The sequence below is a fragment of the Anser anser genome (assembly GCF_964211835.1).
Source record: "Anser anser genome assembly, chromosome: 1".
Lineage (NCBI taxonomy): Eukaryota > Metazoa > Chordata > Aves > Anseriformes > Anatidae > Anser > Anser anser.
In genome coordinates, this window is record NC_139720.1 from 65,365,351 (window position 1) to 65,391,413 (window position 26,063).

General features: G+C 42.6%; 1 protein-coding gene and 1 long non-coding RNA gene across 5 annotated transcripts in view; one reads left to right on the forward strand and one right to left on the reverse strand.

Annotated features, from left to right (window-relative positions):
- The window catches only part of NINJ2 (ninjurin 2), a 46,782-nt gene extending 40,414 nt beyond the window's left edge, over window positions 1-6,368 (reverse strand). For 2 of the 4 annotated variants that reach the window (XM_083819827.1, XM_083819826.1), the window contains exon 1: window positions 5,991-6,365. Coding sequence is in view for 1 of the 4 variants with exons in the window: in XM_083819828.1 (XP_083675954.1) it covers window positions 5,991-6,023 (33 nt within the window). In the remaining 3 variants the exon portion in view is untranslated. Of the gene's footprint in view, window positions 1-5,990 lie in introns of all 4 variants that reach the window. The other 2 variants (XM_083819828.1, XM_083819830.1) reach the window with 2 other exon arrangements.
- Window positions 1-8,660, forward strand: part of LOC310892293 — a 45,384-nt gene extending 36,724 nt beyond the window's left edge. The window contains exon 3 of the long non-coding RNA XR_014578017.1: window positions 7,133-8,660. This is a non-coding gene — a long non-coding RNA (uncharacterized lncRNA). The remainder of the gene's footprint in view (window positions 1-7,132) is intronic.
- Window positions 8,661-26,063: the final 17,403 nt, after the last annotated feature.

Consider the following 26,063-nt stretch of genomic DNA (forward strand, 5'->3'; position numbering starts at 1 on the left):
AATGTTTTAGATACATCAGAGGAAATTGCTATTCTAATAGCACATCATTGCCTTTTCTTTCTGTTGCAGTGCTATCAGACTCCTATTCTAGCCCTAAACCCCGTATAAGAACCCTTTCTAGCAAGAGTCCCTCGTACTCTTCTACAGGAGGCCTCTGCATGCCATCAGTGAGAACAGATTTAATGAGCGATATGTCAGGCTAATTCACTACTTGATGTGCTTTCTATCAACATCCCTTGCCCTTCTTTACCTTCACACACAGAATTTCACTGTGGACATGGTTTGCCAGCATGGGATCAGACTCCCTCTCTCACTACGACATTGGTACTTGCCTTTTACCACCCCTCAGCAAGGTGGAGCGCCAGGGGCCAGATCAGCCTCCAGTGTGTAAAGCCACTGATTTCTGTGAGATAACTCCAAGGATCTGATCAGCTCCACGTGCCTCATTTTCCCCATATACCCTGAAATGTGGGGTTCAGTTGCTAAAGATGAGAAAATCCCCTTGTCTGGGAATGACACAAGTGAATGTTCTCTCTAAGTTGGAAGTTTGGGACCAGTTAGAGGTGCTGGGAGGAATGTATAGGGTAGAGGAGAAATGCCACATCTGGCTGGAGAACAAAGGACCCATTACCCAGGCTTAAGAAAAAGTGTCCTTCTTCTCAGAGTCCTGTCATCACGCTGTCTGTCTGCTACTGTCAGAGTTACAAGTCTCTGGAATCAGCACGGGTAATGCTACACAGACTTTGCAGGTCTGAGGGAGAAGAGCACAGGATCATTCTCACTCCTAAGTGTGATAGCATATTTCATACCTGCCTGTCGACTGACTAGCACTTGGTGATTCTTCACCTTAACCTCTAGCTAGGCCTAGAAAGGCTTTAGTCTCGAGCAGCAATATGAAATCTTGCAATCTGAGTTATGTGCACTAGTGAAAGCAATCATTGCTACCATTTGGACCTTCCCTGCTCCTACTGCTGGCTACACCCAGACTTGGACCTTCAACTGATTGATCTGAAGTGAGAGGCAGCTTCTGCTGGAAGGAGAGAACCTGCTACCTCCCCATGCTCTCCTGGCCACACAGACCTACCTCTCCTGGGTGTTGGCCCTTGTCTGATCCTGTCAGGAACCAGTTCAGCACAGCAGACCAGAAACCCTGACAAAGAGTGATGAGTTTTCTCTGAGTTCAGCTCCCTGAATCAGCTTTACCATGGTCAAATGAATGGCACAGGAAGTGGAGTGCACCCTGGCAGTGGGGAGTGGGATCATGCCAGAGGGGCTGTAATAACTGGATTAGTTTTGTTAAAAACATGGTGAGTAAGTTCCCCAAACTCTTGATGGCTGAGTTGCATGCACTACAATGATGTATGTCACAGTAATAATTATTTTTGAAGCTTTTGAGATTTTGTTTCTGAAAGATTTTTTTTCTCTCTCTCTCATTGCAGACTGGTGTTATACAAACACAAATCACACAGATTGTCCCAGAACCCAAATAACACTACTGAAGTCCACTGGGGCAGGGACACTGCTTGGCTGGTGATGTTATATTGCCATCATTCTAGGAAATTGCTAAATGAGGGTAAAGGTCCTACAGCACTAGAAAGCACAAGCTGGCTGTTGCTGCAGAAGCAGGCAGATAAGTGCCCAAGCCAAGAACTTGTAAGCACGTCACAGCCTCAAGGCACAAGCTAAAGCCACGAAAAAAAAATGCAAAACCAAAAAGTTAGACCAAAAGTGGGATGTGGGAGATGGGATTTACAGCGGTAAGTGGGACTTTCCATTTGTTTTGTAGGCGTTTTAGAAAAGTCCCTCCTGTTAGGCCTACAGCTAACTCTATCTGTCTGCAGATAGATTTTCCTGCTGCTGACCTGGTCAAAACCTGAGCACTGGAATTAATTTCCAATGATTTAAAACCTTTTTTTTTCCCTTGCAAGTTGCTTATAAACCTGTCTTTATTCCTGCAGATGTACATAGCATTCAAAGCATTCACCAAAGAGCTTCAGCCAAAAATTTTAGCATAGGGTCTGTTTTCCAGAGTGATTATTTTATCTGTTTACTCTTTTTACTTTTGATGTATGAATGATTCCCTAAATGGTGATGTATTATTTCTGTTTCTCATCCCAGAGGATGAGAAATTTTTTTAAACCAAGGAGTAAGAAACTATAAAAAGAAAGAAGCAACATACACTACATAGTCTCTTTTGCAATATGAATGTGGATGGCATTCATCTGATGCACATCCTTTAAACACCCATTTACACAGAGCATAACACTCATTCATGAATTAGAAAATATAAAAATACAAACCTAATAAAATTCTGGATCCATTTAGATTCAACCCTAATCTTTGCCTCATTTAGCAGTGTTCATCTGGGGCTTTGACAGACCTAAGCTGTGGCAATTATGTGTGAGTGTTACTGCCTTCAGCTGCCCACAGACTTTCTCCTGGTTCCTGCCACTGTGGTGGGAGTGGTAGAATGGATGTCATCTCAGTTGCTCCCATTCCAAGTCTGGTACATTACTTTAAATCACCAATGAAACAGGGTTGTGTTAAGATGCCAAATCATGAACTGCAGCAGCTGAGGTACACAGCTAAACAGATTTAATGGGTCTTTTGCTGCTGAAAAGAACAGCCCTGTATGGCTCTTTCACTCCCCCTGCAAATCTCTATGCAAGGGGAGGGGATGAGAATCAGGGGGAGTAATAGCATAAAGAAGTGCAGATAAATCAGCCAGAGTGTGACTATCAAGGCTGTACTACTACCTTGATTTGTAAGCCTTTGTTTCCTGAAGCAAAAAAGAATTGGTGATAGGACTTTGTATGTTGTTTCCTTTGTTTCTCTCCCAAACACGTTTTTCTGATTCCAGCTATCTTGGGATATACTCTATTTCATCACATTATTGGTCTGCCTGCTCAGTTTCTTGTCAATGGCAGATGTTAAATAGGGGAAGATGAAACTTTTGCTTGGAAGCCACAAATAGAAATGTCTGGTAAGAAAAATCCATTATTCATATTAATTTGTGTTAAAGTTTTATTTTTTAACAGGTAAGCTAATCTTTCCAATTAAAAGATTTTAATTTAAGCTTTGTCTTAGCACTTGGCTGGCTAGCATAGATCTGGTGAGGATGTTTTACAGCCTTGTGGCTCTTTTTTCCTTTCAGCCTCATTTCCTTTTAGCATCTCTCTGTGCAATTTGAGGTTCTGTTAGTCTTCCTAGAAGCCAAAACTGGAAAAGAGACTTCTTTGAAACACACGGAACAAGAAAAATTTTGTGAGGGAGCAAGTGGATTAATGGGAAATACCTCTTGCTGGTAAAAAACTGTTCTAGGTCTCACTTCTGGTCAGTTGGCATACATCTGCTCTAATGCTCTCTAATGCAAGATACCACTTGCAGTCTGGTCAGCAACTGTGCTATTGCCTGTAGGGAGCTGAAAAGGGCTTTTATTTTTATCCTGCCATTGGATTATGGGATTTGAAAGTACCTTTTTTAACTTGCATAACTGTAAATATTGTTACTGGTCATAACATTTTCCTGACCTCTTCTCAATGTTGCTCCAATATTTGTCTTTCTGACCTGCTCCAGGAGATGGCAAATTCCACAGGCTGACAACATGCTGGGTGAGGGAGTGCCTCCTGTTACGGAGACTTTCAGTTTTGCTGAGTCAGCTCTTGTTCTGCTCTTTTAGGATGAGCAAAAAAGTGGGTGACTGATCAGTCATCCTTAGAAATGTCTTAAATCTTGATCTCCTCTTCTATCTCTCCCCTGTGCTACAGGCTCATATGATTTTTATTCTCTCATTACCTTTCAAGCCTGGCTATGCAAATCTTGTGTAAGAAATGCTAGTAGTTATGGTGCAACTGTTCTGGGACCCTATAAATAAAAATTCCTATTTCTGTATTGTATCACAGTTAACATTCGTAACTGTTCCTGCCACTTCAGCCAGGAGCTGAGGAGAAGCAAGTCACACGTCACCGGTCCTGAGTGTGCAGCACACGTTCCCACCAGCTCCTCGTAAACCCACAGCTGGAAACTTCCAGGAAAACACCTGCACTGCAGTCCGTGCTCAGAGCAGGGACTCAGCAGAGGCTTTTAAATGTACTTTCTACTGAAAGACTTCTTCCCCACCCCCTCCATCAATGCCCTCATCCCACACTTCTTGAGTCATGTCATGCCAGGACCCTCTGCTTGTCTCAGCTGTACAGCTCTGTGCAGTGCTCTTTCCCTCCCCTTCCAGCCCTGCATATTTTCTGGTCATAAGAATGCAGGAATCTGTGTGCCTTTGTCTACATTTTGTACTCTCTGGTGGCTTCATGAAATCCCTGTAAATTGTTATAGAGAAAATCTCAGTGGCGTGATTTTTCTTTTGGCAACCTGTTCAGAGGTAGATAGAAACACTCTATATCTTTCTGCTCTAGAAACAGGTCTGTATGCTCTTTTCAATGTTGTAACTCAAGGGAACATTGACCTTTTTTGGCTTACTAACCTTTTCTGAGCATTATAAAGACTACTTTTGGCTGAAGGTTCCAAGGATCACTTTTGGCTCTTCATTTAATGTCAAAATGGGTTGAAAGATAAAAGTGTGACTGCAGAAGAATCTCAAGTCCAGATTTTTCCATAGTTTATGAGCATTTTAATCTGTGAAGCTGATTTTTTCATCTATAAAACCTGGGATAAAAATCCAGACCTGAAATTTTCCATTGTGTGGAAATATTTAATATCCAAAGAGTTAGTTTGACTTTTTATTTAGCCTTTTTTTTTTTTTTTCTGTGCCCTCTGTCCCCAGTTTCTGGGTTACTGATTTCTATATTTTTCCCTTTTTACCTCATTCTAGGAAAGCCTAACGTCTGTCTTTCTGAGTGCTACATAGAATACATTTTCAACAATTGTCAAAGCCACCTGTATATTTTCCTTAGTTATGGTATCTCTTATCTGAACTTAACTGTTACAAGGTCTTAAAAAGCTGCTCTGCACCTCGTATTTTAGGGGAGGTGAGCCTTATTTTCTGCAGGATTGGGGATCTTTGGTCCTTCTTTCTAGACCACTTATCTAGCACTAGGATAATGTAATTATTCCCAAGGGTTCTAATCTTACATTACAGCTTCTTTGACGTGGGCCAAAGAGTTAAAAATTGAGACAGACTTCCCCACTTTCAAGTCTGAGGGCTGCTAAGACCATTACAGACAGAAAAATCAGCTGCAGAATTTGGACGCTGCTGCTGACCTTCCCAGGGCTGGAAGCTGTGACCCAGGCAATGCTTCATGGTCTCCCCTTCCCTGGAGTTGGCTGAAGTGCAAATCTGGACTTGAACTTCTGATGTTTGACAGGTGTTTGTGATCTGGGGTTTTGATTCCATTTCATCTCTAACAGTTTCTTTTTCCAAAGCCTTGGGCAGTTGCCCTTTCCTAAAACACATGCTGAGCACAAGAAACACCCTTCTTAAAAAACACAAACACTCAGAAGAGGAACACAGAGAACCGAAAGAGCTTTATCAAGAAGTTTTGTTTTCTATAAACCCCACATAGGAAACCCTGGCCTCTGCGCTCCCTCAGCATTTTGTGTATTTACTTCTCCTCCTCCTCTCCAGATCAGGAGCACTTTCTGCCAAACAGAGAAAGGCTTTGTAAGATGAGGAACGGCTCAGATTTTTGCAGCTTGTAAAGTACGTGCTGCCTCCTTCGGAGAGCTGAACTCTTAATTTCTGCCCCTGCTGCCTCTCATTCCCCCAAAAAGCAGCCCTTCTTAGTAATATCCCCAACTTCTTTCCCCGACTCTTTTGGAAAAAGGTCCGTAATAGCTCCTGCCAGAAAAGGGGCAGAGATCCTGCCACTGGCTTTTCTTCAAAGGAAAGCAGAGGAAAAAAGCAGCAATGTGTTTTCAAGTGAAATTAGCTGTGAAAGCTGAGGAGCAAGTGGTAGGAGGGATGGATATTTCCCCCAAAGCGGGGACCTTCCCTCCCACTTCTCCCTCCCCCGGGTATTTCCCCGAGATGGACTCACTTGAAGGTTGATGCTCTCCCCTTCTGAGGCCATCCTGCTGCCCCCAGGTCTCTTCCTCGGCGGACCACGCAAGGAGCGGGGCACTCTGTGCTCCCGCAGCCTCTCTCCTCGCTGGACCGGGACGCGCAGCTGCTGGAACAGACCTGCTATTCATCTGCCGGCGGCCGGCCGCCCGCCTTGGCATCGGCTGGGGGCCGAGAGAGGGGGTGGCAAGCCGATTCTTCATTGTCCAGGCGGCGCGTGGAACAAGCGTCCCTCTTAGACTTTCCATGACAGTTGTGTTCGTTACGTGTCTGCGCTACCTCTCAGAGTCCAGCTGAGCCTCATGAGCTCACTTGGGCTGGGATGCGGTGATGCAGACAGTGTACCAAGAGGTTCCTGGCATGGGCTGTGCGGCCGCGGCAGCAATACCCAGCTCGCCCTCCCTCACCAGCGCGCAGCAGAGTACGGATGAAAAACTAACGGGTAAAGAGATTAGGTCCAGAAAGTTGTGCCAGCTAGCTGCTGCAGCAAAGATATTGTTACAGCTGAGATGAAATTTCCACTTCACTCTGTTTGTAGTCACTTCTTCTCATTTTTCTCCACAGCCAAAATGCCCTTCCTTTCCCTTTCCCAACACTTTTTCCAGCTTGAATTTGATATGACTGGTCTCAGCTGGAATGAAATACTGCTTTTTGCTGAAGTTAAAAACAACTACAAATGACACTAGAATGGAAATATATACAGCCAGAATCAAGCCATAGTATAGGAAAATAAGTATTGAGTGAAATCCTCAGGCAGAAAAATCAGTGCAATTCTCTAGGTTTCAGAGAAACTCCGCTACTCTGTACTGCCTGCAGATCAAGTAGGTTTGTCTGGCTTTTTGAAGGACAATTTCTGCAGTTACAGTAGCATGGAAAATGTATGGTAAGTAATATATTCTGTTTAAACAGTTCAACCAAATGCATGTCCTAGTACTCCAGCTTTATAAAAAGTGCTGACAACTCTGTCAGTAGACGATCCTGTCACACGGATGCTTCCCAGCAAAGGCCTAGGTTTGCAGTGATAATGCCAAGTGCTTAGTACTGCAAGTTAACTGCAAAGTGCTGATGAACTTACTCTGCCTGAATTCCTCTCTACCAGCTTTTTTTTCTTCCTTACAGATGTATGAGATGAAGAGGTGAGATACATCCAGTAAGTGGCCAACGCCATGCCGAAAAGCAGGACTAGGACACAGCTCTTTTGACCCTTAGGTTGTGGCTCCACAGCAGCTTAAGCCCACCTTGGTTAGGGATGCTGCAGCCTTGCCCAGCTCACCCCTCACCTCTGGCCTCTCCTTGGGCTAAAACATCAACCAGCTGGGAGCTGACCCAGCCACAGGCTTATCGGGGGCAAGGAAAGGAGCGTACCCACACAGTTCCTATGGAGAAAGGTTTTTGCTACTGTCAAAAGCTCTTTTGCTCCATGACGTGTCTACGTGCAGTGGGTCAAGATTTCTTTCACTGGGGAGCAGTTAATAGTTCCGATCCTTTTCCCCTCAGGCCCTTTGGGCCACATGGAGGTTCCACATCCCTGGCAATTCTGACTTACAGTAAGGGATAAAGCAATAACTCTTCTGCTGAAAACATAAGGCAGAATTGTCATTTGGACCAAATCTGGGCCCCTGTCCAACACCTAGACATGCACTCTATAAACCAACTACTTCCCTTCTAAAATGTATAACAGAAGCTACAGCAACTGGCTTCTGTATTGTTGCTTTCTTTTTTTTTTCTAACAGTCAGTTTTCAGATTTATTGTCGTCTTCTGAGAGAGAATGAGACAAAAAGATTTTGGTTCATTTAAAAGATATGCCCTGCTTGCGGAAGTTTAGTTGAGGCCGACTCTACAATCACAATGAAAGCCACCTTCATGGCTTCTACTCTTGAATGAAAATTAAGATCCCTGTGGCTTGCTGTCAGTTAGGTGATTGTTTGAATGTTACGTTAGGCTACTCATTGCTACTTTTCAGCAACTGATGACTTTTTAATTTAATTTTATTTTTTTTTAAGGAGCACTTAAATCAAAATGCAGGCATCTGCTGCCATTGACTTGCTGTGCTGATGGGAGTCTGTATGTTAAAAAACAACTCCCTGAAAGTACACTATTGCAGAGACATTAATATAGAAATTTACCTGTTTTAAAATACATTTCTTAGTGTAGTCTATGCAAAATAAAATAAAATAAAATAAAAAAGAATAAAAAAATATGGTTGCTCTATTTATAAATATGTCTTGGTTATTAATAGATAATTTATACTGAATATACTGTGTTTGTTGAGGCCATTCCTGGGAATAAAAAGCAGTTCATGTTGTGCAGGTTCTTTGTGGACAAATCTCCAATGAATGACCCATGAAGTCTGGCCAAAGTTTCTGAATCCCCACATGTCATAAGCATAAAAACAAGTCCAAAATAGCTTCTGGTAGGCAGACAGGAATGAAGTATCTGCCACTTTATTTGGTAGATAAACAAATATCACTAGTGAACTATCTTCAGACAAGACTGCATGATCTATAACAATAAGCCCTTTTATAACTAGTTTTTCTTAGCACTGTATCTAAATGCTATGATAGGGTTTTTTTCCTTACTCTCTGAAGAAGTATTGCAAAGAGTAGTAGTCTTGCACTATGTCCTCAGAATACCTACAGAAATCAGTCAAACTTTACAGTAATCCTTGTGTCCTTCACTTCAGCCAAACTAGGTTCCCAATTTGCTCTCCCAAGACAGCATGAAAGAGTTTTTCTGCAAAGCATGTTAGCAATAATGGCTGTATCAACCTCCCTTGGACTGTCTGGAGCCAAACACATTAGAATGAGAAAACTTCAAACAACAACATTTTTCTTGGAAATTTTTTGTGTATGTCACCAATAGCAAAGCTCAGAACTGGAAAATGAAAGAAAAGAATGAAGTGGGTTTATTTTAACTTGAATTGTAATAGCTTACCAAGAAAGGATGCCTCAATGAACAATGATATAACTAAGATTTACTTGTTGCTAAATCTGATGACAAAGAGCTAAACTTTTCAAACTGTCCTTCTAGTAATTGTTATGATGCCATAATGCATTATTACAATGGTCCAAGGACAAAGGCATAGAAAATACAGCACAACTTCTAAAAGGGATTGTGTGATGTGAGTAGCACCACTCATGAGATTTACACTCAGTGACTCTTCCAGACTGTTTTTATTAAATGAGATAAGTGGGAGACCTCCAAAACCCAGCTGTTTTAATGGATGTTGATTTGGTTAGAGAGTCTTTTTTGGCAATATGTACTACAGATGGATGGGGAAAGAGCAGCGTTCCTTGAAAGGAGGGTGGGGAGTTCTTGGGGCATGACAAAGAGCAAGTACATGATTTCCCTTGCAAGATCAGCCCACGCTAGCTGAGAGTGGAGGGGAGGCTCTGTGGAAGAGCCGCATTCACTTGGGAGGAGCACGCATGGCAAAGTTGCTTATTTCCACCCCCGTCCTCTTCCCTCTCATATGCCAGCCAAAGTTCTTGCGCAGCCACCCAAGAAACCAGACAGAAGAACTTATTCCAGCTGGGGAAAATAAATAAATACATAAATAAATAAATAAATAAATAAAAATTGCCAGGCTATTTTTTTGGCTGGGATCAAATCCCTGACCTGGTTCTGCACATAACTGCACAAACACTTATGCTGGCAGTAGAAGGGCGCCCAGCGGGAAATGGAAAAAGCAGCTGGGAGTGGAGATGGGTGGGGATGAGCCGGTTCAAGCAGCATTGCTGCTGAATGTGTAACCACAGCGTTGCAGTGCTGGTGCCACCAGTGGGGCTGGCCTCTGCAAAGGGGACGTGGGAAGAAGAGCTGCAATTCTCAGGCCTCAGCTCTGGCCAGCAGAGACTGCCAGCAGCAGAAAGTAGGCCATGCTGTGCAAAGATGGATGCAAGAATTACTCCTCCCCACAACTCTCAGATTTCTTGTGGTGCTCAAGAGGGAACCATAACCAAGACCACAAGAGTTTCTGTAGGACAACTACATTTCTAACAGAGCAAATAACAGCGCAACTTCACTTCTTAACCCTTCACAGGCCTTGATTTTGTGTTATAAAAGTGGTTGTGTTTTGTTTCTGAGACACCCTTTCTCCACCATACAATTTTGGGCCACCTCTTCATTATATCAGAAAAGGAGTGTGCTACTGATCTGTTATGGGTGCATTCAACTGAGTCTCTGAGAGGATATGAAAAAAGCTTGGTTTATTTAGCTTAACAGAATAAAAAACAAGAGGGATACTGATGTCATCTACAAATCCACTAAACTGGAAAACACCAAGGAAGTGGAAACACAGTATTAGCACAGGAACTAATTAAGAAACTGGCCAAGAAAAGGTGCAAGGTTAGAAATTAGAGGAAGGTTCTCAGCTGTCAAAGTGCAGATGTTGGAGAAGCCAGCCAGTGTGAGCAGCAAGGACGAGCAACCGAACCAGTCTGGAGATGGGGTTTGCTCAGCCTCCCAAGAGAACTACCCGATGTGGTTGCCAGGGGCAGCCAGAGAGAGAGCCTGTTAACCATTGTTGGCCCAAATCCCATTTCCTGTGTTTCACTGGTGGTCATCTCTGAAAATCACAACTCAGCAATGCTGTCGTGCATGCCACCGTGAAAGTGAAGGCAAGCAACTGTTTGGCCAGAAGGACCATATTTTTTGCAATTTATTTAGGAGCAATAGTCCCATTGTCTTTCAATGAATGGTAGGGTTCTAGCTCCCGGCTGGCAGGACCAGTTTCACCTTTAGCAGGAGAGAACCACAGAGCATAGTTGGAAGGGGAATAATTTTAAGGCTCCAGAAACTAAGAACACAAAGATGTAAGCATATTTCTAAAATTCTCCCAAAGGGTGACAAATGGATGTATACTTATCCAATGAATCACTAAATTATATGAAAGCAAGGCTAGAAGGGATTTTAAGTGGTCACAGATTCCTCTTCCTGTACCAGTAGATCAGTGACCTGATCTCTGATCAGGATCTCTGATCAGTACGTGTCCCATTAGCACAGATGTTGCTCCAGCCTGCTCCAAAATCATTCCAGCTGTGGAGATTTCCAAGGTGTCCTATCCCAGTGCTTCTATATCACCACCCTTACAGCTAGAAATGGTTTTGCTAATACCTAATCAAAAAATAAATAAAAAAAATAAAAATAAATCCTTGCTGCAATTTTAGACTGTTACTCTTATCCTCTCTATGTGGGAGAGAAGAGATTATTTCCTTCCTCTTTAGTGAAGTCGTTTACATTTTTGAGGACTGTTATCATGTCTCTGTTCAGTCTTCTCTATATTTAAGAAAACAAAAATTCCTTTGCAGTTTCCTCATAGGTTATATTTCATAGATCTCTGAGCACTCTTGTTGCTCTCTGAAGTCTTTTCAATTGAATAATTGGAGAGGTTTGAACTGTTGGCAGTCTGCATTCATTCAGCACAGGTGAAAATGGTCATAGGGGTGCAAGTGAGAGAAATAATAGCAGAATAATCTTCTGTGGATTTGGACTGATAATAGGAGTCTGGGGCACAGACTGTAATTTTTGTGGGGTTTGACTAAGAGCAAATTTTCTGTCTGTCCTTGAAAGAAAATCACCACTTCCAGCTAGACAGCCAGGACAGATGCTAGACAAGAAAGATTCTTCTAGCACACACTTCACATTTTTTAAATGTTGTGGTGAGCCACAATCAGAAAGTGAGAATAGATTAAAGTTAGAGCAGGCTGTAGGGAGCCCAAGGTCACCTCCTGACCACCAGCTGAAGGTCGTGTAGCTAAGAAGCTACTGATAATTCCCAGAAACCCTAGCAGCCCAGACTTGCTTTGGAATGATGAAACCATGTCCCATTCGGAGAGAGGTTCTTGAAGTCTAAGCACTGTTTTTTCCTGGGTGCTGAACTGTTGGCGTTTATCTTCCTCAGCCAAACACCTGCCACTGCAGAGGTGAGTTAAGAACATTAATTAACCACAGGCCTGGCAGGAGAAGGTACCATTCCAAAAACGGGGAGCCAAGTCAAACTACAGCCTGACTGGCATTTCCTTGAGCTCTTTGGGAACTCAGGTGGACAAAGAAATCCCATGTCAGTCCTTATCTCCTACAGAGGAAGGCGTGAAAGGTTAGGAAGGGGTTATGTGCATTCCAGTCTACACCCCTTCTCTGCTGCACCTCAGCAGCAGCCTGCAGAAATTACAGGTTGCTTCACGCTCTCTTTTCATCTCATTAGTTCAGGACAGATGGATACCTGAAACTTCAACAACAGTGGGTCAGGAGGCACGTACGCGTGTGTGTGCGCACGCACAGAGGCACACACCCCTGTTTCATGAGCATTGCTAACATTGCGTGGTCTTTTGGAGTCATAATAAATTCTTTTTTTCTGAGTCCTCCAGTGATTACTTAAACATCCTCTGTGAAACTTCTGAATCTAAAACTCGCTGCTATCTAAATTTCCCTGTGGATCTTTCTACTGACTTCAGCGCTTATGGCCTTGGTCTATATGTGACTTGTCCATGTGGGCTTCAGCAGTGTCTCCTAGCCTTGCTGGACCTGGCAGCTTTGAGGCCATTTTCCAGGGTAAAGTTTGGAAAGTTCAGCTAATTAAAACTCCCTCGTACATGCTTCTTTGCTTTTATTCTGGAATTTTTCTCTGAACACATCTCTTGGGAAATGGGCAAACTAAGGATGCTCGCCCTTCCTGCCCCTTTCCGTATTAGTACCCTTCCCGGTGTTCCTCTCTGTTTGAAATGAGTGTTTCCCGGATCTAGCCCTGGCAGCAGAGCTTGCCATCAGCACATTTTGCACTCTGTGAACAAATGCTGCAAAGTTCCCTGTGTGGCAACAGCATTTCACCTGTATGCCATTTTCCCAAGGGCTGAGAATTTGAAACTCAAATCCAGTAGTGGCTTACTCATACAGACTAATTCAGAATATTCAGATTGCTCCCATTTGCTTCAGCAGGAGCTAAATACGCTCTGCAGAAAGTGAACCAATCCTCTACAATGAACCCCTCTCAGATTCCCTGTCTTGTAGCTTCCCTTCCTCCAGCGTCCAGCCCTCCACCCCATGACCCCACAGAGAACTGACCTAAGGACAAGTTGAGGGGTAGGTCAGGAAATGGCTTGTTAAAGGCATTCCCTTCTGCCATCCTTGCTTATTCCCATTTTAACACCACACACTAACTATAAAAGAAACCCTCAGTCTTGCTTGCTCTCTCCCTTCCCCCACCCCTGCCCTCATGACAGTTTCCAAATAAACCTTGAAACCCACTATCAGTTGTAAAACCCCTAATCAATGAAAGACACAGGAGTCAGTAATATGAAACCCCCTGTCTCAAGATCTTAGTGTTTCTTACTGAACTTCAGTCTCTAAGGTCAGGTATTTGAGCTGCTGTTTGGCTTGATGTTCATTGAATACAAAGTCAAACAAGGGGCAAGCCTAAGTAGGTTATTCCTCTGTTTACAAAGCAAGCAGCATGCTGACTCCCAGCAAAAGGGACGTTAAAAGGGCATCCTCAGGTAGCAAAGCACCTAGAGGACAGCAGGGCAAAATAGGGAGAGATTTTGTACAGTGGGAACTGGAGCACCGGGCTGCTTTGCCTCCAGGTACTGAAGAACTGCAGACAACTCCAAAAGCGAAGACTGCAGGATAATGAAAGCCATAATTTGCAAAGAGCTGTTTTAAGAGCAAAACATGTGGAGGATAGCTAAAGCCAAGGCCTCCTACAAAGCCCCCTTAAATCCACAAAAAGTCCTCTTGTCTACAGCGAGCTTTAAAGCAGCCCTGAAGGGACAGAGCAGGGGAGGGGGAGATTCCACCGACTTTTGAAACAGGATGGAGGAAGGGAGTTATTTAGGGAGGTAAAAATACAGGTACAATGGGACTGAATTAAAACAGCAGCACCTGGCAATTGCACAAAACATACTGAGTGTTTGGCATCCTGTGTCTGGGAAGACCCATGTTTTTATAATGGTTGTGATTTGACATGATTTATCCCTGGGAAGTATATTGCAACAAGGTAAAATAATCGATTTTTACAGTGTAAAGTGGGATTAGGAAACTTAATGCTGCTATCATATCTGTGTCTTGAATGTCCTTTTGCTTTCTTGCTGCTGGGTTCTGGGGGAAAACAGAATTTCCGGTCTCACAGATTATTTTTGTACAGACATTTATAATCACATTGTTCCCCCCTCCTAAAAACTCCCCCCACAACAAATGAGGGATGAAGAGGTTTTAATGTCTGCTGTCTTCAAACAGTTTTATCAACAACAGCTGAGACCTGTTGACACTTTAAAGACAGTCTATTTAGTTAAATTGCCACGTGTTCCAAGTGCTGCCATTAGGACAATGCCTCAGGTCAAGACCCCAAATACAAAGCTCAATAATGTATATTATTCAGAAGGTCATGTTACTGAAGACTGTGTTTGGAGAGCCATCCAACCCACCCTGAAGTCAGGGGAAAGACTTTTCTCTGGCTTTAAAGGGTTTAAGAGCAACCTTATACTGATTCAGTAATTAGGTGCAAAATATGTATTTATTTGCTGACAAACGCCCTTTTGGGCTGCAAATTGCTAATCAAAAACTTATGCTTAATCTGGTTTGACAGGTATTTTACATTACGAGGTGCAGACACAAGAGCTACTGAAATGTTTTTGCTTTAGCTTTATCACTTCCACAGCATTTGTGGTATTTGTGAGCAGCCCTTTAAGAGGTCTTTTTGCAGTAACATTTCCTGGTGGAATGGGAGAATTTCAGGCCTGAGTGTGAGTCGTGATGAAAATCACTAGTCTCCACAGTTTTCACTCTGAATCAGACACAAGTATTTCATTGGTGTGGTTCCAAAGGCTTTGCTGGAATCCCTCTGATTTACACCCATATGAGATCAGCATGAGGCCCCAGTGTTTTCATTTTTCATTTGTTATTCTTGGCCCTAGTGTCCTTTTACCACTGTTGAATACAATGTTCCTAAAACACCAGATGTGCTTGTGAGATGAGGGAATACAGAAAAAAAAATAGATTGCAGGGATTCACTAAACAAAGCATGATTTTCTTTTGCCCTGTAGTCTTAATACTGAGCTTTTACACCAGCATAACTGCATTTATTTCTACAGGGCTGTTTCTGATTACAGCTAGGAAGTGAAGTTATAATCCTTCCTAGTATAAGGAGTTTTGTTACAGTAGCTCCTTATCAGGATCATTGTGCTAAGCTCAGCATTAGCTTGTGTAAGAACTGATGCTTAAATATACAACGCTGGCCGCAGATTGTATACTAATTCTGTCTTTCCAACCACTTTTCTAGTGTTTCAGTCATATTACTTACTGGTTCCAAGCCATTATGGGTTTTGTTGCTCTTTCACTACAGACTAAGTGGGGCATAACTCACCTAGTGAGTTACCAGTTAAATAACACAGTTCATATCTGTTATCACATGGTTTATACCAGTTAAAACTGGTGGGAGATCCATATCTGCCCCAGTACCCTTTGATGTGGTAGGAAGCGCAGGTTCAAATCTGCAGAGTGCTGACCACTCCAATCTTAAACAGCAAAGCATTAAGCAAAATGCTGAGCTTTAGGTGAATGAGTAATAGGACTGAACACCCATCTGCTCTTCAACCTGCACAGCCAAGCCCTGTGTGAACAGGGAGGCCACAGCTGTGTGTGATCACCTGTAATATTTCGTGCTTGAAGCTGGGATCTGACTGCGATAGCCAAGCTATAGCTAGCTACTCACAAAGTCATCTACTTAAAAGATCTGAGGCACCTTTGCTGATTATGGAAGTTGCAGGGAATTGTTTTCTCCCATCTTGAGGTAAGTTGTTCACTGTTGTCACTGAAGACCCCGCTTCAGGTAAGGGAAAAGAATGGAAAAACCAACCAACCGACAACAACCAGAGAGCATCAACAGTGATATTCTGCCATGTATCCCGTCAGAAATTAATTTTCAGTTTGTAAGGGTGAGCTGTTGCTAAAGCATTGCTCACCTTTAATTAGTCTTTGGGGATGATAAATGTTTTGAAATGTTTCTTATAGCACTGACAGTCACGCAGGGAGCAACAGTAAATTTAGTACCTTAAGGACACATTTTGCTCTCATGTATACTGCAGTATATTTGGAGTTGATCACTTGATGTCAGAAATTTACCTCAAATTAGCACTGGTACAGGTGATGCCAGAATCTCTACTTGAGTGAGTATCCACTTTTTGCTGCACCCACTAAACTGCATTCAAATGAAGCCAGAGGAAGAAGACCCAACCCCTCCCTGCATGTGCATGAACAAAAGCATTGGTATTTCCAAGTGACAGCACGTCCATCCTGGTTGAGCTGTGAAGCAGGGGCCTGCCAAGATAGAAGAGAGGGGGAAAAGGTGCTGTCCTTGACACCAGCCTTGCTTCCCAGGGATCCACAAATGACTCAGATCCTCTGGCAAAAAGCAGAGACCTTGTGGCAGAGACCTACGGGTGGGATTGTATCAGGGTGGTCATTTATTGTGTCTGCTTCTCCAGGCACAAGCTCTTCTTGTGAGACACTCAAAATATAGGTGCAGTTAGTCGCCCTTCTCTGAAAAAATATTAGAAAACTGTGTTGGCAGTACTTTCCTCTGAGCCAATTTCCAGCATGTTGATAAGAGGGGAGAGAGGTTTGCAAGGTGGCAGCTTGCAGCTCAGAAGTAAAACCAGGGACTTAACTAGTTGTGTCAGTTAAAATCCTGTATCACTTTCTGGACTTTATCAAAATGTAAATCTCTCTTATCCTGGTAACATCCTTGATGTGCAATTAATTCATTTCTGCCTAAAATCCCTCTTCGTTTCACTGAGAACATGGTATTTGCCACTATATGCCTCAAATAATACTTGCTTTCTGCCTTAAACAGTCTTCCATCCTAGATGTGGCTGAATTGCAGTAGTGAGCAAAATGTTCTTTGTGTATATGATAAATAATCAGCTGCTGAATTTCACTAGGTGCTTGGAGATCTCTGGATGGGGGATATAAGATGTGTAAGTCACTCCTTGGCAGGAGTATAGGTGGGCTACGGATGATGGGTAAAGTGAGAATTCCAGGAGCGTTGAGAATTGAACAACAGAAGCTCAAGGCTTATTGTAAGGCATCCTTTCTCCTCTTTCTTTTCATACTCTTTTTGTTTTTCAGAGATACAAAAGAAAGTACATCTAAAAAGCTTTTTCTATTGCATATGTAAAAGATATCAAAGACATTCAAAAACGAAAATTGCCTCTCTAGCCGCAGCACAAGATGAACTGAGGCTTTAAAAATTTTCCCCTTTCCAGCGTCTTACCCCATATATGTCATCTGGGATCTGAAGGGGCTGCTCAAGGAATAAGAGATAACATTGTACCTGTATTCATGTTTATAAAGGTCTGCCAGGGTGATGGGTCTATAAATATGGATCTGTGACAGGTGGCCAAATGTTTGCACTCTGGGCATCTTGAGGACTTGACTGAAACATAATGAAGGTAATGGAAACATCCCCAGTGACTATAATGTAGCCCCGAAACTTCTGCTACCATGCTTGTGCAATTTCAGATGTTTAATCACGATGCTGTGAATCCTCCATTCCAGGAGGTAACTAAGCATCACTATACATTTATAAGGTGATTGGGATGCTACTTAAGGTAGTAAGCAAAGTAAAAATACATGCATTTTATTTTCCAGCCTACCATCCCATGCTTACTTCTAAGTGAATTTCATGTCTTGAAAACTGTCAGGTTGATAGCCCAGGCACAGCATCCTCCTTTTATCTACAAACACTTACTCCAGCAGCAGAACAAAAGCCCCCTCCGTTCTGATCCCTGACAGTACATCTTCCTGCTGAAGCGACTTCAGATGGCAGGCCCTCTAAGTCCTTGATCTGCCTGCCAGCCTCTGCAACAAAGGTGCAAATTTGTGATGGTGCTTTTTATGATATGCTTCCCCAGCAGAAACTCGACTGGGAGCCTCAAATTGTCTCATGGAGATCAGCGCCGTCTAATGTTATTTTTCACTGGTGTGCTAAAAATAGTTGTGATTAGATTATAACGGATAGAAACCTATAAAAACGGCCTAGAATGCTAACAGTTTACTTTGGAATAAACATTTTTTTTCCCTAGTGAAATCTATCACTATGCTAGAAAAAAATTACTCCCAAAGGAATTTTTATTTTTTTTTACATGCCCTGAACTTGAAGGGTACTTGTGGTTTGTTTGTTTTTTGTTTGTTTGCTTTTGACAAAAAAAAAAAAAAAAAAAAAAAAAAGATTGGACTGCAGATGCCAAGAAATATGATAACAAAAGCATTTCTCACAAACATCACCAGTTTTGTGGAAATACTGGCCATGATACCTGATTATGTCAGGCATCTGTGACTGCCCATCATATAGGAGTTACAAGGGCACCAAGACCTCAACAGACAAAGGAAAATCACAGTCTTACCCAATATACGATCCATAGCAAACACAAAGTGTTTGGGAGATAATGAGTTAGCGTGGTAAAGTAACCATCTTGCTTATAGATGCCTGAAACAGGACTTCCAAAATCCACTATTTTTAAATATCAAACTTCATCCTGATTTACACACAACAGTAAAATTTCTGTTTCAGGTGCCATTCTCCTTACTTGAGAACAGGTTTAGATTTTTTCCTGTGAGACAGCATCAGCCCTGAATGAAAACACCCTACTTAGAAACTGGTATTTATATCCTGGTCACCTGTGCAGACTGAGACTCTGAGCCTTCAGTACCTGTTCTCCTGTTCCAAACACCACAACCAGATGTATTCCCTCCTCACCGGGGGCTGCTGGCAGTGTGCATCCTTCAGTCGGTAAGGAGAAATAGGAGGAAAGAAAGTGGAATAGCTTTACAAGCAGTTTGAATGAAGTGCAGCTGATAGACGAAAGGCACAGTTCTTCACCATCACAGGCCCGTCTTGCCTCCTGCCAGCCTATGATAATGAACAGCATAAGCACTTGCCTGAAAGCATCTCATTTTAAGCTTTTTTTTGCCTTTTTTTTTTCCCCACAATAAATCAAAGGAAAGTGGATTTTCCATCAAATAAGAAAAATCCCTATCTTCCTTCAGCCCCAGCAGAAGCACCAGATACCCTAGGGGAAGGCCTGTCTTTGTGTTGGACAGGTCTCTCCATCCATCCCTGACTGAAGCAGCATCTACTCCTCCTAATTTGCATTTCTCATCTGGGACCCATACCCTTGGGCGAATTCCTGGCACCTGTGCATTTTTCATTACAGAGCTGGACCAGCTGCTCCACCGGCTTCTCAGAGGGCCAGCGAGCCTTGCTAGGAGCAACACCCAGGGGAGAAGGATGGTGTGTCCTTCTGCCAGCCCCCACCCCAAAGAGGAAGTTGCCTTTTGCCTTCCAATTGCCCTAAAGCAGACGTGAAGGGGACCCAGAGAGTGGTGGTACTGCCAGCAGCACTGGGACATGGAGGAGGACCCTCGTGGTGCGGGCAGCCTGCTGCGAGCTGTCTCCTGTGTGGAACAGGGTGTGACAACAACTAGCTTTTCTTTGGAAGTGACGGGGAAAAAAGAGAAAATCCGTTCACATCACAGGATTTTGGTCTCAGTTTTGTTTTTTGTTTTTTACCTCTGACTAAGTGTGCCTGCCCATCTGATGTGCTCCTGTATTCCATCATAACAGTGATCAAATGAATAATAAAAACAGTTAGAAAAATGAACTACAGAAAAAGAATGTAAAAAAATAGAATAGAGCACAACTAAAAGAAGAAGAAGAAAAAAAAAAGATCATATTTTACACTCACAGAGTCCCTCTTAGACTGAAGATTAGCCAGAAGCAGTGTTATGGAATAGGCAAAAATCAAAAGAATGAATTATTATGACCCAGTAATACCCATCATGTTGTACTCCATTGTGAATAAACACTAACTAACGGCACAGGGACAACCCTGATTTTCTAAGGAAACCATACGGCAGTCAGACTTCTGATTTTGAAAATGCCTTTTGTGAGCTCTCTCCCCAGTGAGCTGCATGGCTTTACTTCAGAGGGCTGCACAAGCTCAAAAACCTCATGAGCTTTGGACTCTGTACGATGGTTCTGGAAACTTCTGATTGTTTCAGAGATCCTTTTTTTTTTTTTTCCCAATTTTTATATGCTTCAACTTTTTTCTACCTCTTTAAAATTTCTAGTCTTTTCTGAGTTCTAGTACAAATTAGAAGCAATTCCATGGAAGTCATTGGTGCTTGTCATAAAACCTGCCTCAATGAAACGCTGTTTTTAAAAAAATAAATTGTTTTTCCAGCAAGCATTGGCATTTCCTCCTCCTCCCCAAACCACCTCACCTTTTTCCAGTCATCTATTCTTTTGGCTATTATTTTAAGTACACCAATAACAATATTGATGTAAGTTCAGTCCAGAGTGCTCAAAATAATAGAAAACCACAGGCAAACCCTTTTGCTGCTTTTTGTACTCAGTGTGGAACAGTTAGCACAATAGCTGAGGGCTGATAATGAGCAACCCTATTGCGAAGGATCCTGGAACAGTAAGCTGTTTTTGCGGGCTGATCCAAAGTATAAGGAAGTTGATGGATGGCTTTATACTTTGGGCTCCAAGGTTATGGGATGGGATCAGGTTTGAAGAGGATGTATAATAGGCTAATTGTTCTGAAGAGATAACAGCAATTTGCAGCTGGATGGCTATACTGTGGTATTTATTCTGAAATCTTTTTACATGTAGTAAAGCCATTTTTTACTCTTTATAAACCTATTTACCAAGGAACTTAATGCAAGAGAAAATTAATAATTTTGGAAGGGCTGGATTGCTCGAATGGGATGTTCTCTTTGCCTACCTGACAGCAAATTTGGCTGCTGATGGGAAGAGTAGTTACAGTCAAGATGGCTGCAGGATGTGTTGCGGAGTGCTGTGGGCTGCCCAGGTTACCTGCAGAATTACCAGAAAAGGCAAGGACAAATATCAGCAGAATGGCATGAAAATGAAAAGAAAACCACACAACACAACAAAAAGAATGAAACTGTTCTCAATTACATATCCGCAGTCCAACTGATCTCTGCGGGGGCTGCATGGTTTCAGTGCACACTAGCGATGGTTGCCTCAAAAGGCCTGAAATAAGAGTGACTAACAGGGAAGTTCCAGGGAAAGACCCCTGTTAAAATAAGAGAAGTACCTATGGACATTGTGCTTGGAAAATGTAGAATGACTGAAAATGAAAGTAATTCGATAACTGTGCGGAGAGAAGAAGGTCAGGTGTTTAAGTCATCAGAGAAGCTGAAATGGCAAGCGTGAGCACTGGCACTAGCTGCAGCCTGCAGGCAGCTGAAAGGGGAGCTCCAGCTGCAAGCCCAAGAGTCCAAGATAACAATCACTTGGGAACACTTGTGCCAAGAAGTATGGCTCCATTACTGCTCTCCCACTAATGCGAAGGATAATAGAATGAGAAAGATGCAGGTCTGGAAGGGGCCTCCGTAAGTCCTTTAATTGGTTTCCTGCCTGAAGGCAGAATGAACTGTACTTATGCTATTTCTGGTAAGTGTGAGTCGAACCTGTTCTTAAAGGCCTCCACTGACAGAGGCTCTGCAGGCTCAGAGGAGAGGGCAGGTGGTGATGACACACGAGGTGGGATGGCAGGATGGAAATGTGGGCAGAGGTGGAGAACTGGTTGACCAGGAGGAGCTGAGTGCAAGAGCAAGAGAGTGTGATTAAAAAGGAGCAAAAAGTGAAAAATCTCAGCCATAACATCTATAAGAAAAATCTAAAGAATGCGGGGCATAGAATAGGAAAGCCAAAGCTGTTTGTCAGGAATTAGGTGAGGAAACATGGAGTTCACATGGGAGGAAGTTAGGCATGTGAAAAAGGGCTTGTGTAGCAGGAACTGTGGACTAGTGCTGGATTCCCTACACATTTCATTATTTATTTATTTATTTTTAACAGTACTCTTCTTGTTTCTTGACCAATGATCACATGAACATTCATGCAATTGTCAGCTTGATGTCTCTGTAGATAAACAGAGCACTCTTCCTGAATTGATGTGGTGGTTGCTGTAATGGCCAGATCCACAAGTAAGGGTCTCGTGATTGGCACTTGAGTGTTTCCATATAAAGGTGGGAGCACAACAGAATCAAGTATGAAAACCTAGCTAGTGACGCGAAGTTCTTTCCTGGACATCTGCCAAACAATGCTACCACTGAAAGGCTGTTAAACCATCCGGGAAAACTTCTTCCTCAGAACACAAATTTCATATATACATTTTTACAAGCAACTTCAATCTCCTGAAAACAGTAAGGCCAATACCAGATGAGGAAAGTAAGAGAAAGGAGGAGAAAATGGAGGCTGAGAACTTCACCTGGTGTAAATTAGTTTGCTGCCTGTAGTAGCCAACACAATATCACTCACCAAGGGATGGAGATAAATTGCAGAATGGCATCTTCAGGACTTTGTTTAGATACTGAACACCTCTACAGTTCCAATGTGGTTTCACTGGTTAGGGATGTCATGTGGGAGAAAAGGTTCTCCCACAGAACAGCTCAAGTTAAATAGGGTGTCCAGTGAGACTATGGTGATGATCCCTTTTCACCAACTTTTAATTTCATGAATCCAAGAAATGTCTGCTACTAGTCAGTAAACCCATACTTGCCAGCTCATACCTGGAATGGAAATTTCCTCAGAAGAACAGTGATATTTCAAACACTCACATCCCATCTAGCTAGCACATAGGTGGCTCAGAAGAGCCATATGGCCTTCATTAGAACAGGAGGCAGATGGAAATCAGGAAGAGATTAAAACTCTCTAAAAAGAGCTGAAGTTACAGCACATGGTACTTGGTCATTCATTATCACTGGACATATTGTCTTGACACTTATTGCACACAGAGATGAAAATCCATATAAGACAAGGTAAATTAAATATGGTTTTACTTACTAATATGCTTTTCAAACACACATCTCACACATCCTAGCAGAAATCGACAGAAAAGCCGCATTTTAGAGAAACCTGCCTCTGGCTCTCTTAAAGGGACTGCACCATTAATCTAACTGTGCAGGAGCATGATGCATTAAAGGTGTCCCAGGTTGGACAGTGATGACAGAAGCTTGATAATAATGCTTATCTTACTGCTAAGTAAAGAACAATACTATACTACATCACCAGCTCTGGGCCAAATCCCAGCCTCTGATGGTGAGACGATGTAACGGTTCGGGCCTGGAATGATACTGGGGAGCAGTAAGTTAAAAAGGATGCTCTGTAGTAACTCTGTGTGGGGCCTTGCTGCCCCACATGCAAGAGACTTCCTAGAAGAAAGCTGTGCTCTGCATAGACAGGATAATAATGGTTGCTTTGTGAGGGGTGGGTAATGCTATAGAAATCCAGCCTCTGGCTCATGTCAGATGTTGAATACATTATTCAAGTGCAGCAGAATTATGTGATTACTCAGGAGAACGCCCTTGAAGCAATAAAAAGCTTTGAGGGTGAGGCAGAATCTCTAACACTGATAAAAGTATCACTTTCCTTCCTCTTCTGTGTGCAATGGTGAAGTGTCACCACACATTGGCCAGCAGGCAGCTATGCCACCATGGTTCAAGACCTACTGGCCCTTTCTTTCCTAGAAAGTTTTAAGTTAGCCAGCTGAAGTGTATAATGTGTGAACTCTCATGAACTCAGCCTAGCATGAAAACAGACAAAAGTGGTCATTCTGGCCACCACAAACAGGGGGGTTATCTGTTTGCACAGCAGCCAGGGTGAACCTGCAGTCCCCGCTGATGAAACCCTGCCTGGCTTCCACCCGCCTGACTTCACTTGTGAGACGAGTCACGGTTGCATGTGTTGCTCCAAGGCCAAGTTTGAGGCAAGAGATTCCTTCTCTGTCTCCAGTGTTATTTTGGTATATTTTATTTGGCCCAGAATTTGGGAAAACAAGAGGGAGGTTTTCCGTAGGGAGTGGAATGAGGAGGCAGGAAGGGCTACCATATTTCTCCAGACGGAAACTCCTACAGTGTTAGAGTCCAGCACTGCTGCATGTGTCAACAGATCAAATATGATACAGAAGGCCCTCTGCCAACTCTTTGCTACTGCAGCAGCAAACTGGGGAGGAAAGCAGGATCTAATATCCAGTACCACTGAGCTAGGTTCAGCCTGGGCTGCAGGGGGGTGAAGCAGGAAGAAATTAGTAAATTAGTAACAACCTTCTCCTTTCCACGCAGTACAGCATGGGCTGGCCCAGGGTTCCCAGCAGGACATGGCTGGCCTGCAGAGGCTCAGAGGCAGGGTGATCGGGCCTTCTGCCGCATCATATACAGTATTAGCCATCTCTGTTGTAGGGTTCTTAACATGTGGAGTCCTCATCCCAGTCACTGTCTCCCAAGAAGCCCCTGAAAATTAAGTTGCCTCCAGAGCACCACACTGCACGCTGTGCCCCTCCATGCCAACAGGTGTGATTCAGACCAATAGCTGCTGAGGGCAACAGATTGAGCTGTAATTAGCTGCTGTTAGTCATCCTCTTCCCAAGTACAAATGGTATAACATTTGATTATTTCAACACAGTTGGATGTGGGAGGAAGGTAGGCCTGAAAACATTTTCCTGACAGCATACTTCCCAACTCTTTTAAAACACCTCTCATGTTGACACTCAGCACAGCATTTCAAATAAAATGCTATTTCCTCTTGCAGAGCAGTGAGGAAAAAATGCTGTCACAGATTTTGTAATAAACATTAGGTAAGCAGTAATTGTACCCATTGTGCAATCTGGAATCCAGGTAGAAAAACAATCCATAGATGGCTAACAGAGAGGTAGCATGTGTCTCAACCATCCAAAGATGTGATCTACTTGAGGAGCACAGAGAAGGGACAAGGTTGAATGTGTTAGTAGGGCAACCTCACACTGGCAAGTGTGAAGAACAAAAAGGCATAGTTTTTAGACTGGAAACTACTAAGCTGACACTGCTGGAGAAAATGTGGGTTACTTATGCTCAGCTAAGCTCTTCATGTTCCTTTCTCACGTAAGTGTTCAGTGATCTGCCTTCAGCAATCTTCTGTTGTGATAGAAATCTCATCTACCATGTAGTGTCAAACCCATTATTAAGATGGTGATGTTTATTCATATTATGAAAACCACATTCTCTAAATAGAAAAAAATACAGAGGCTTTTGTGAGGGTTTCAATAACACTTTTTCTTTTTCTTTTTCTTTTTCTTTTTCTTTTTCTTTTTCTTTTTCTTTTTCTTTTTCTTTTTCTTTTTCTTTTTCTTTTTCTTTTTCTTTTTCTTTTTCTTTTTCTTTTTCTTTTTCTTTTTCTTTTTCTTTTTCTTTTTCCTTTTCTTTTTCCTTTTCTTTTTCCTTTTCTTTTTCCTTTTTCTTTTTCTTTTTTCTTTTTTCTTTTTTCTTTTTCTTTTTTCTTTTTCACTTACTGCCTCATTATTTCATCCTCCTCCTGAATTCACAGCACCTGGAATACTGAACCTCTCTCTGGAGGTCTTTATGTTGGTCTTCTCAAAATCCTGGAGTTACAAGAGCCAGTTTGGTGGGAGGAAACTGTCTAGGGATATGGGACATCTACAGACCTCAAGCAAGTATAATGTTCTCAAAATCCACATAGTAAATTTCTGAGTGGTAAAAGAGGATTTAACAAGAAAAATTCCCATATATAATAATTTCTGGTTTATTTCAGGAGGGTTTATAGAGAATCAAATGAAAAATAGTTGGGATTCTAGCATTCCCAACATCATGTGTCTGGTCTAAGAGTGTCCCTTGCACAAGCAGAGCCTGCATTGTGTAGTATAGATTTAGACAAATGCCGCTTGTCTGTCTATGGTCAGCTTCTCCTCTTCTCTTCTCTTCTCTTCTCTTCTCTTCTCTTCTCTTCTCTTCTCTTCTCTTCTCTTCTCTTCTCTTCTCTTCTCTTCTCTTCTCTTCTCTTCTCTTCTCTTCTCTTCTCTTCTCTTCTCTTCTCTTCTCTTCACATTTTATTCTTAACAAGCAAACTTGAAATAAAAAGGAATCTAGACACTAAGCTAAATATATGTTATGCAATTGCTTACTCCAACCTTTAGAGCATATCGTTGTCAGCTGGCATTTTTAAAAACTCTGAACCAGCCAGCTGAGTGAGCT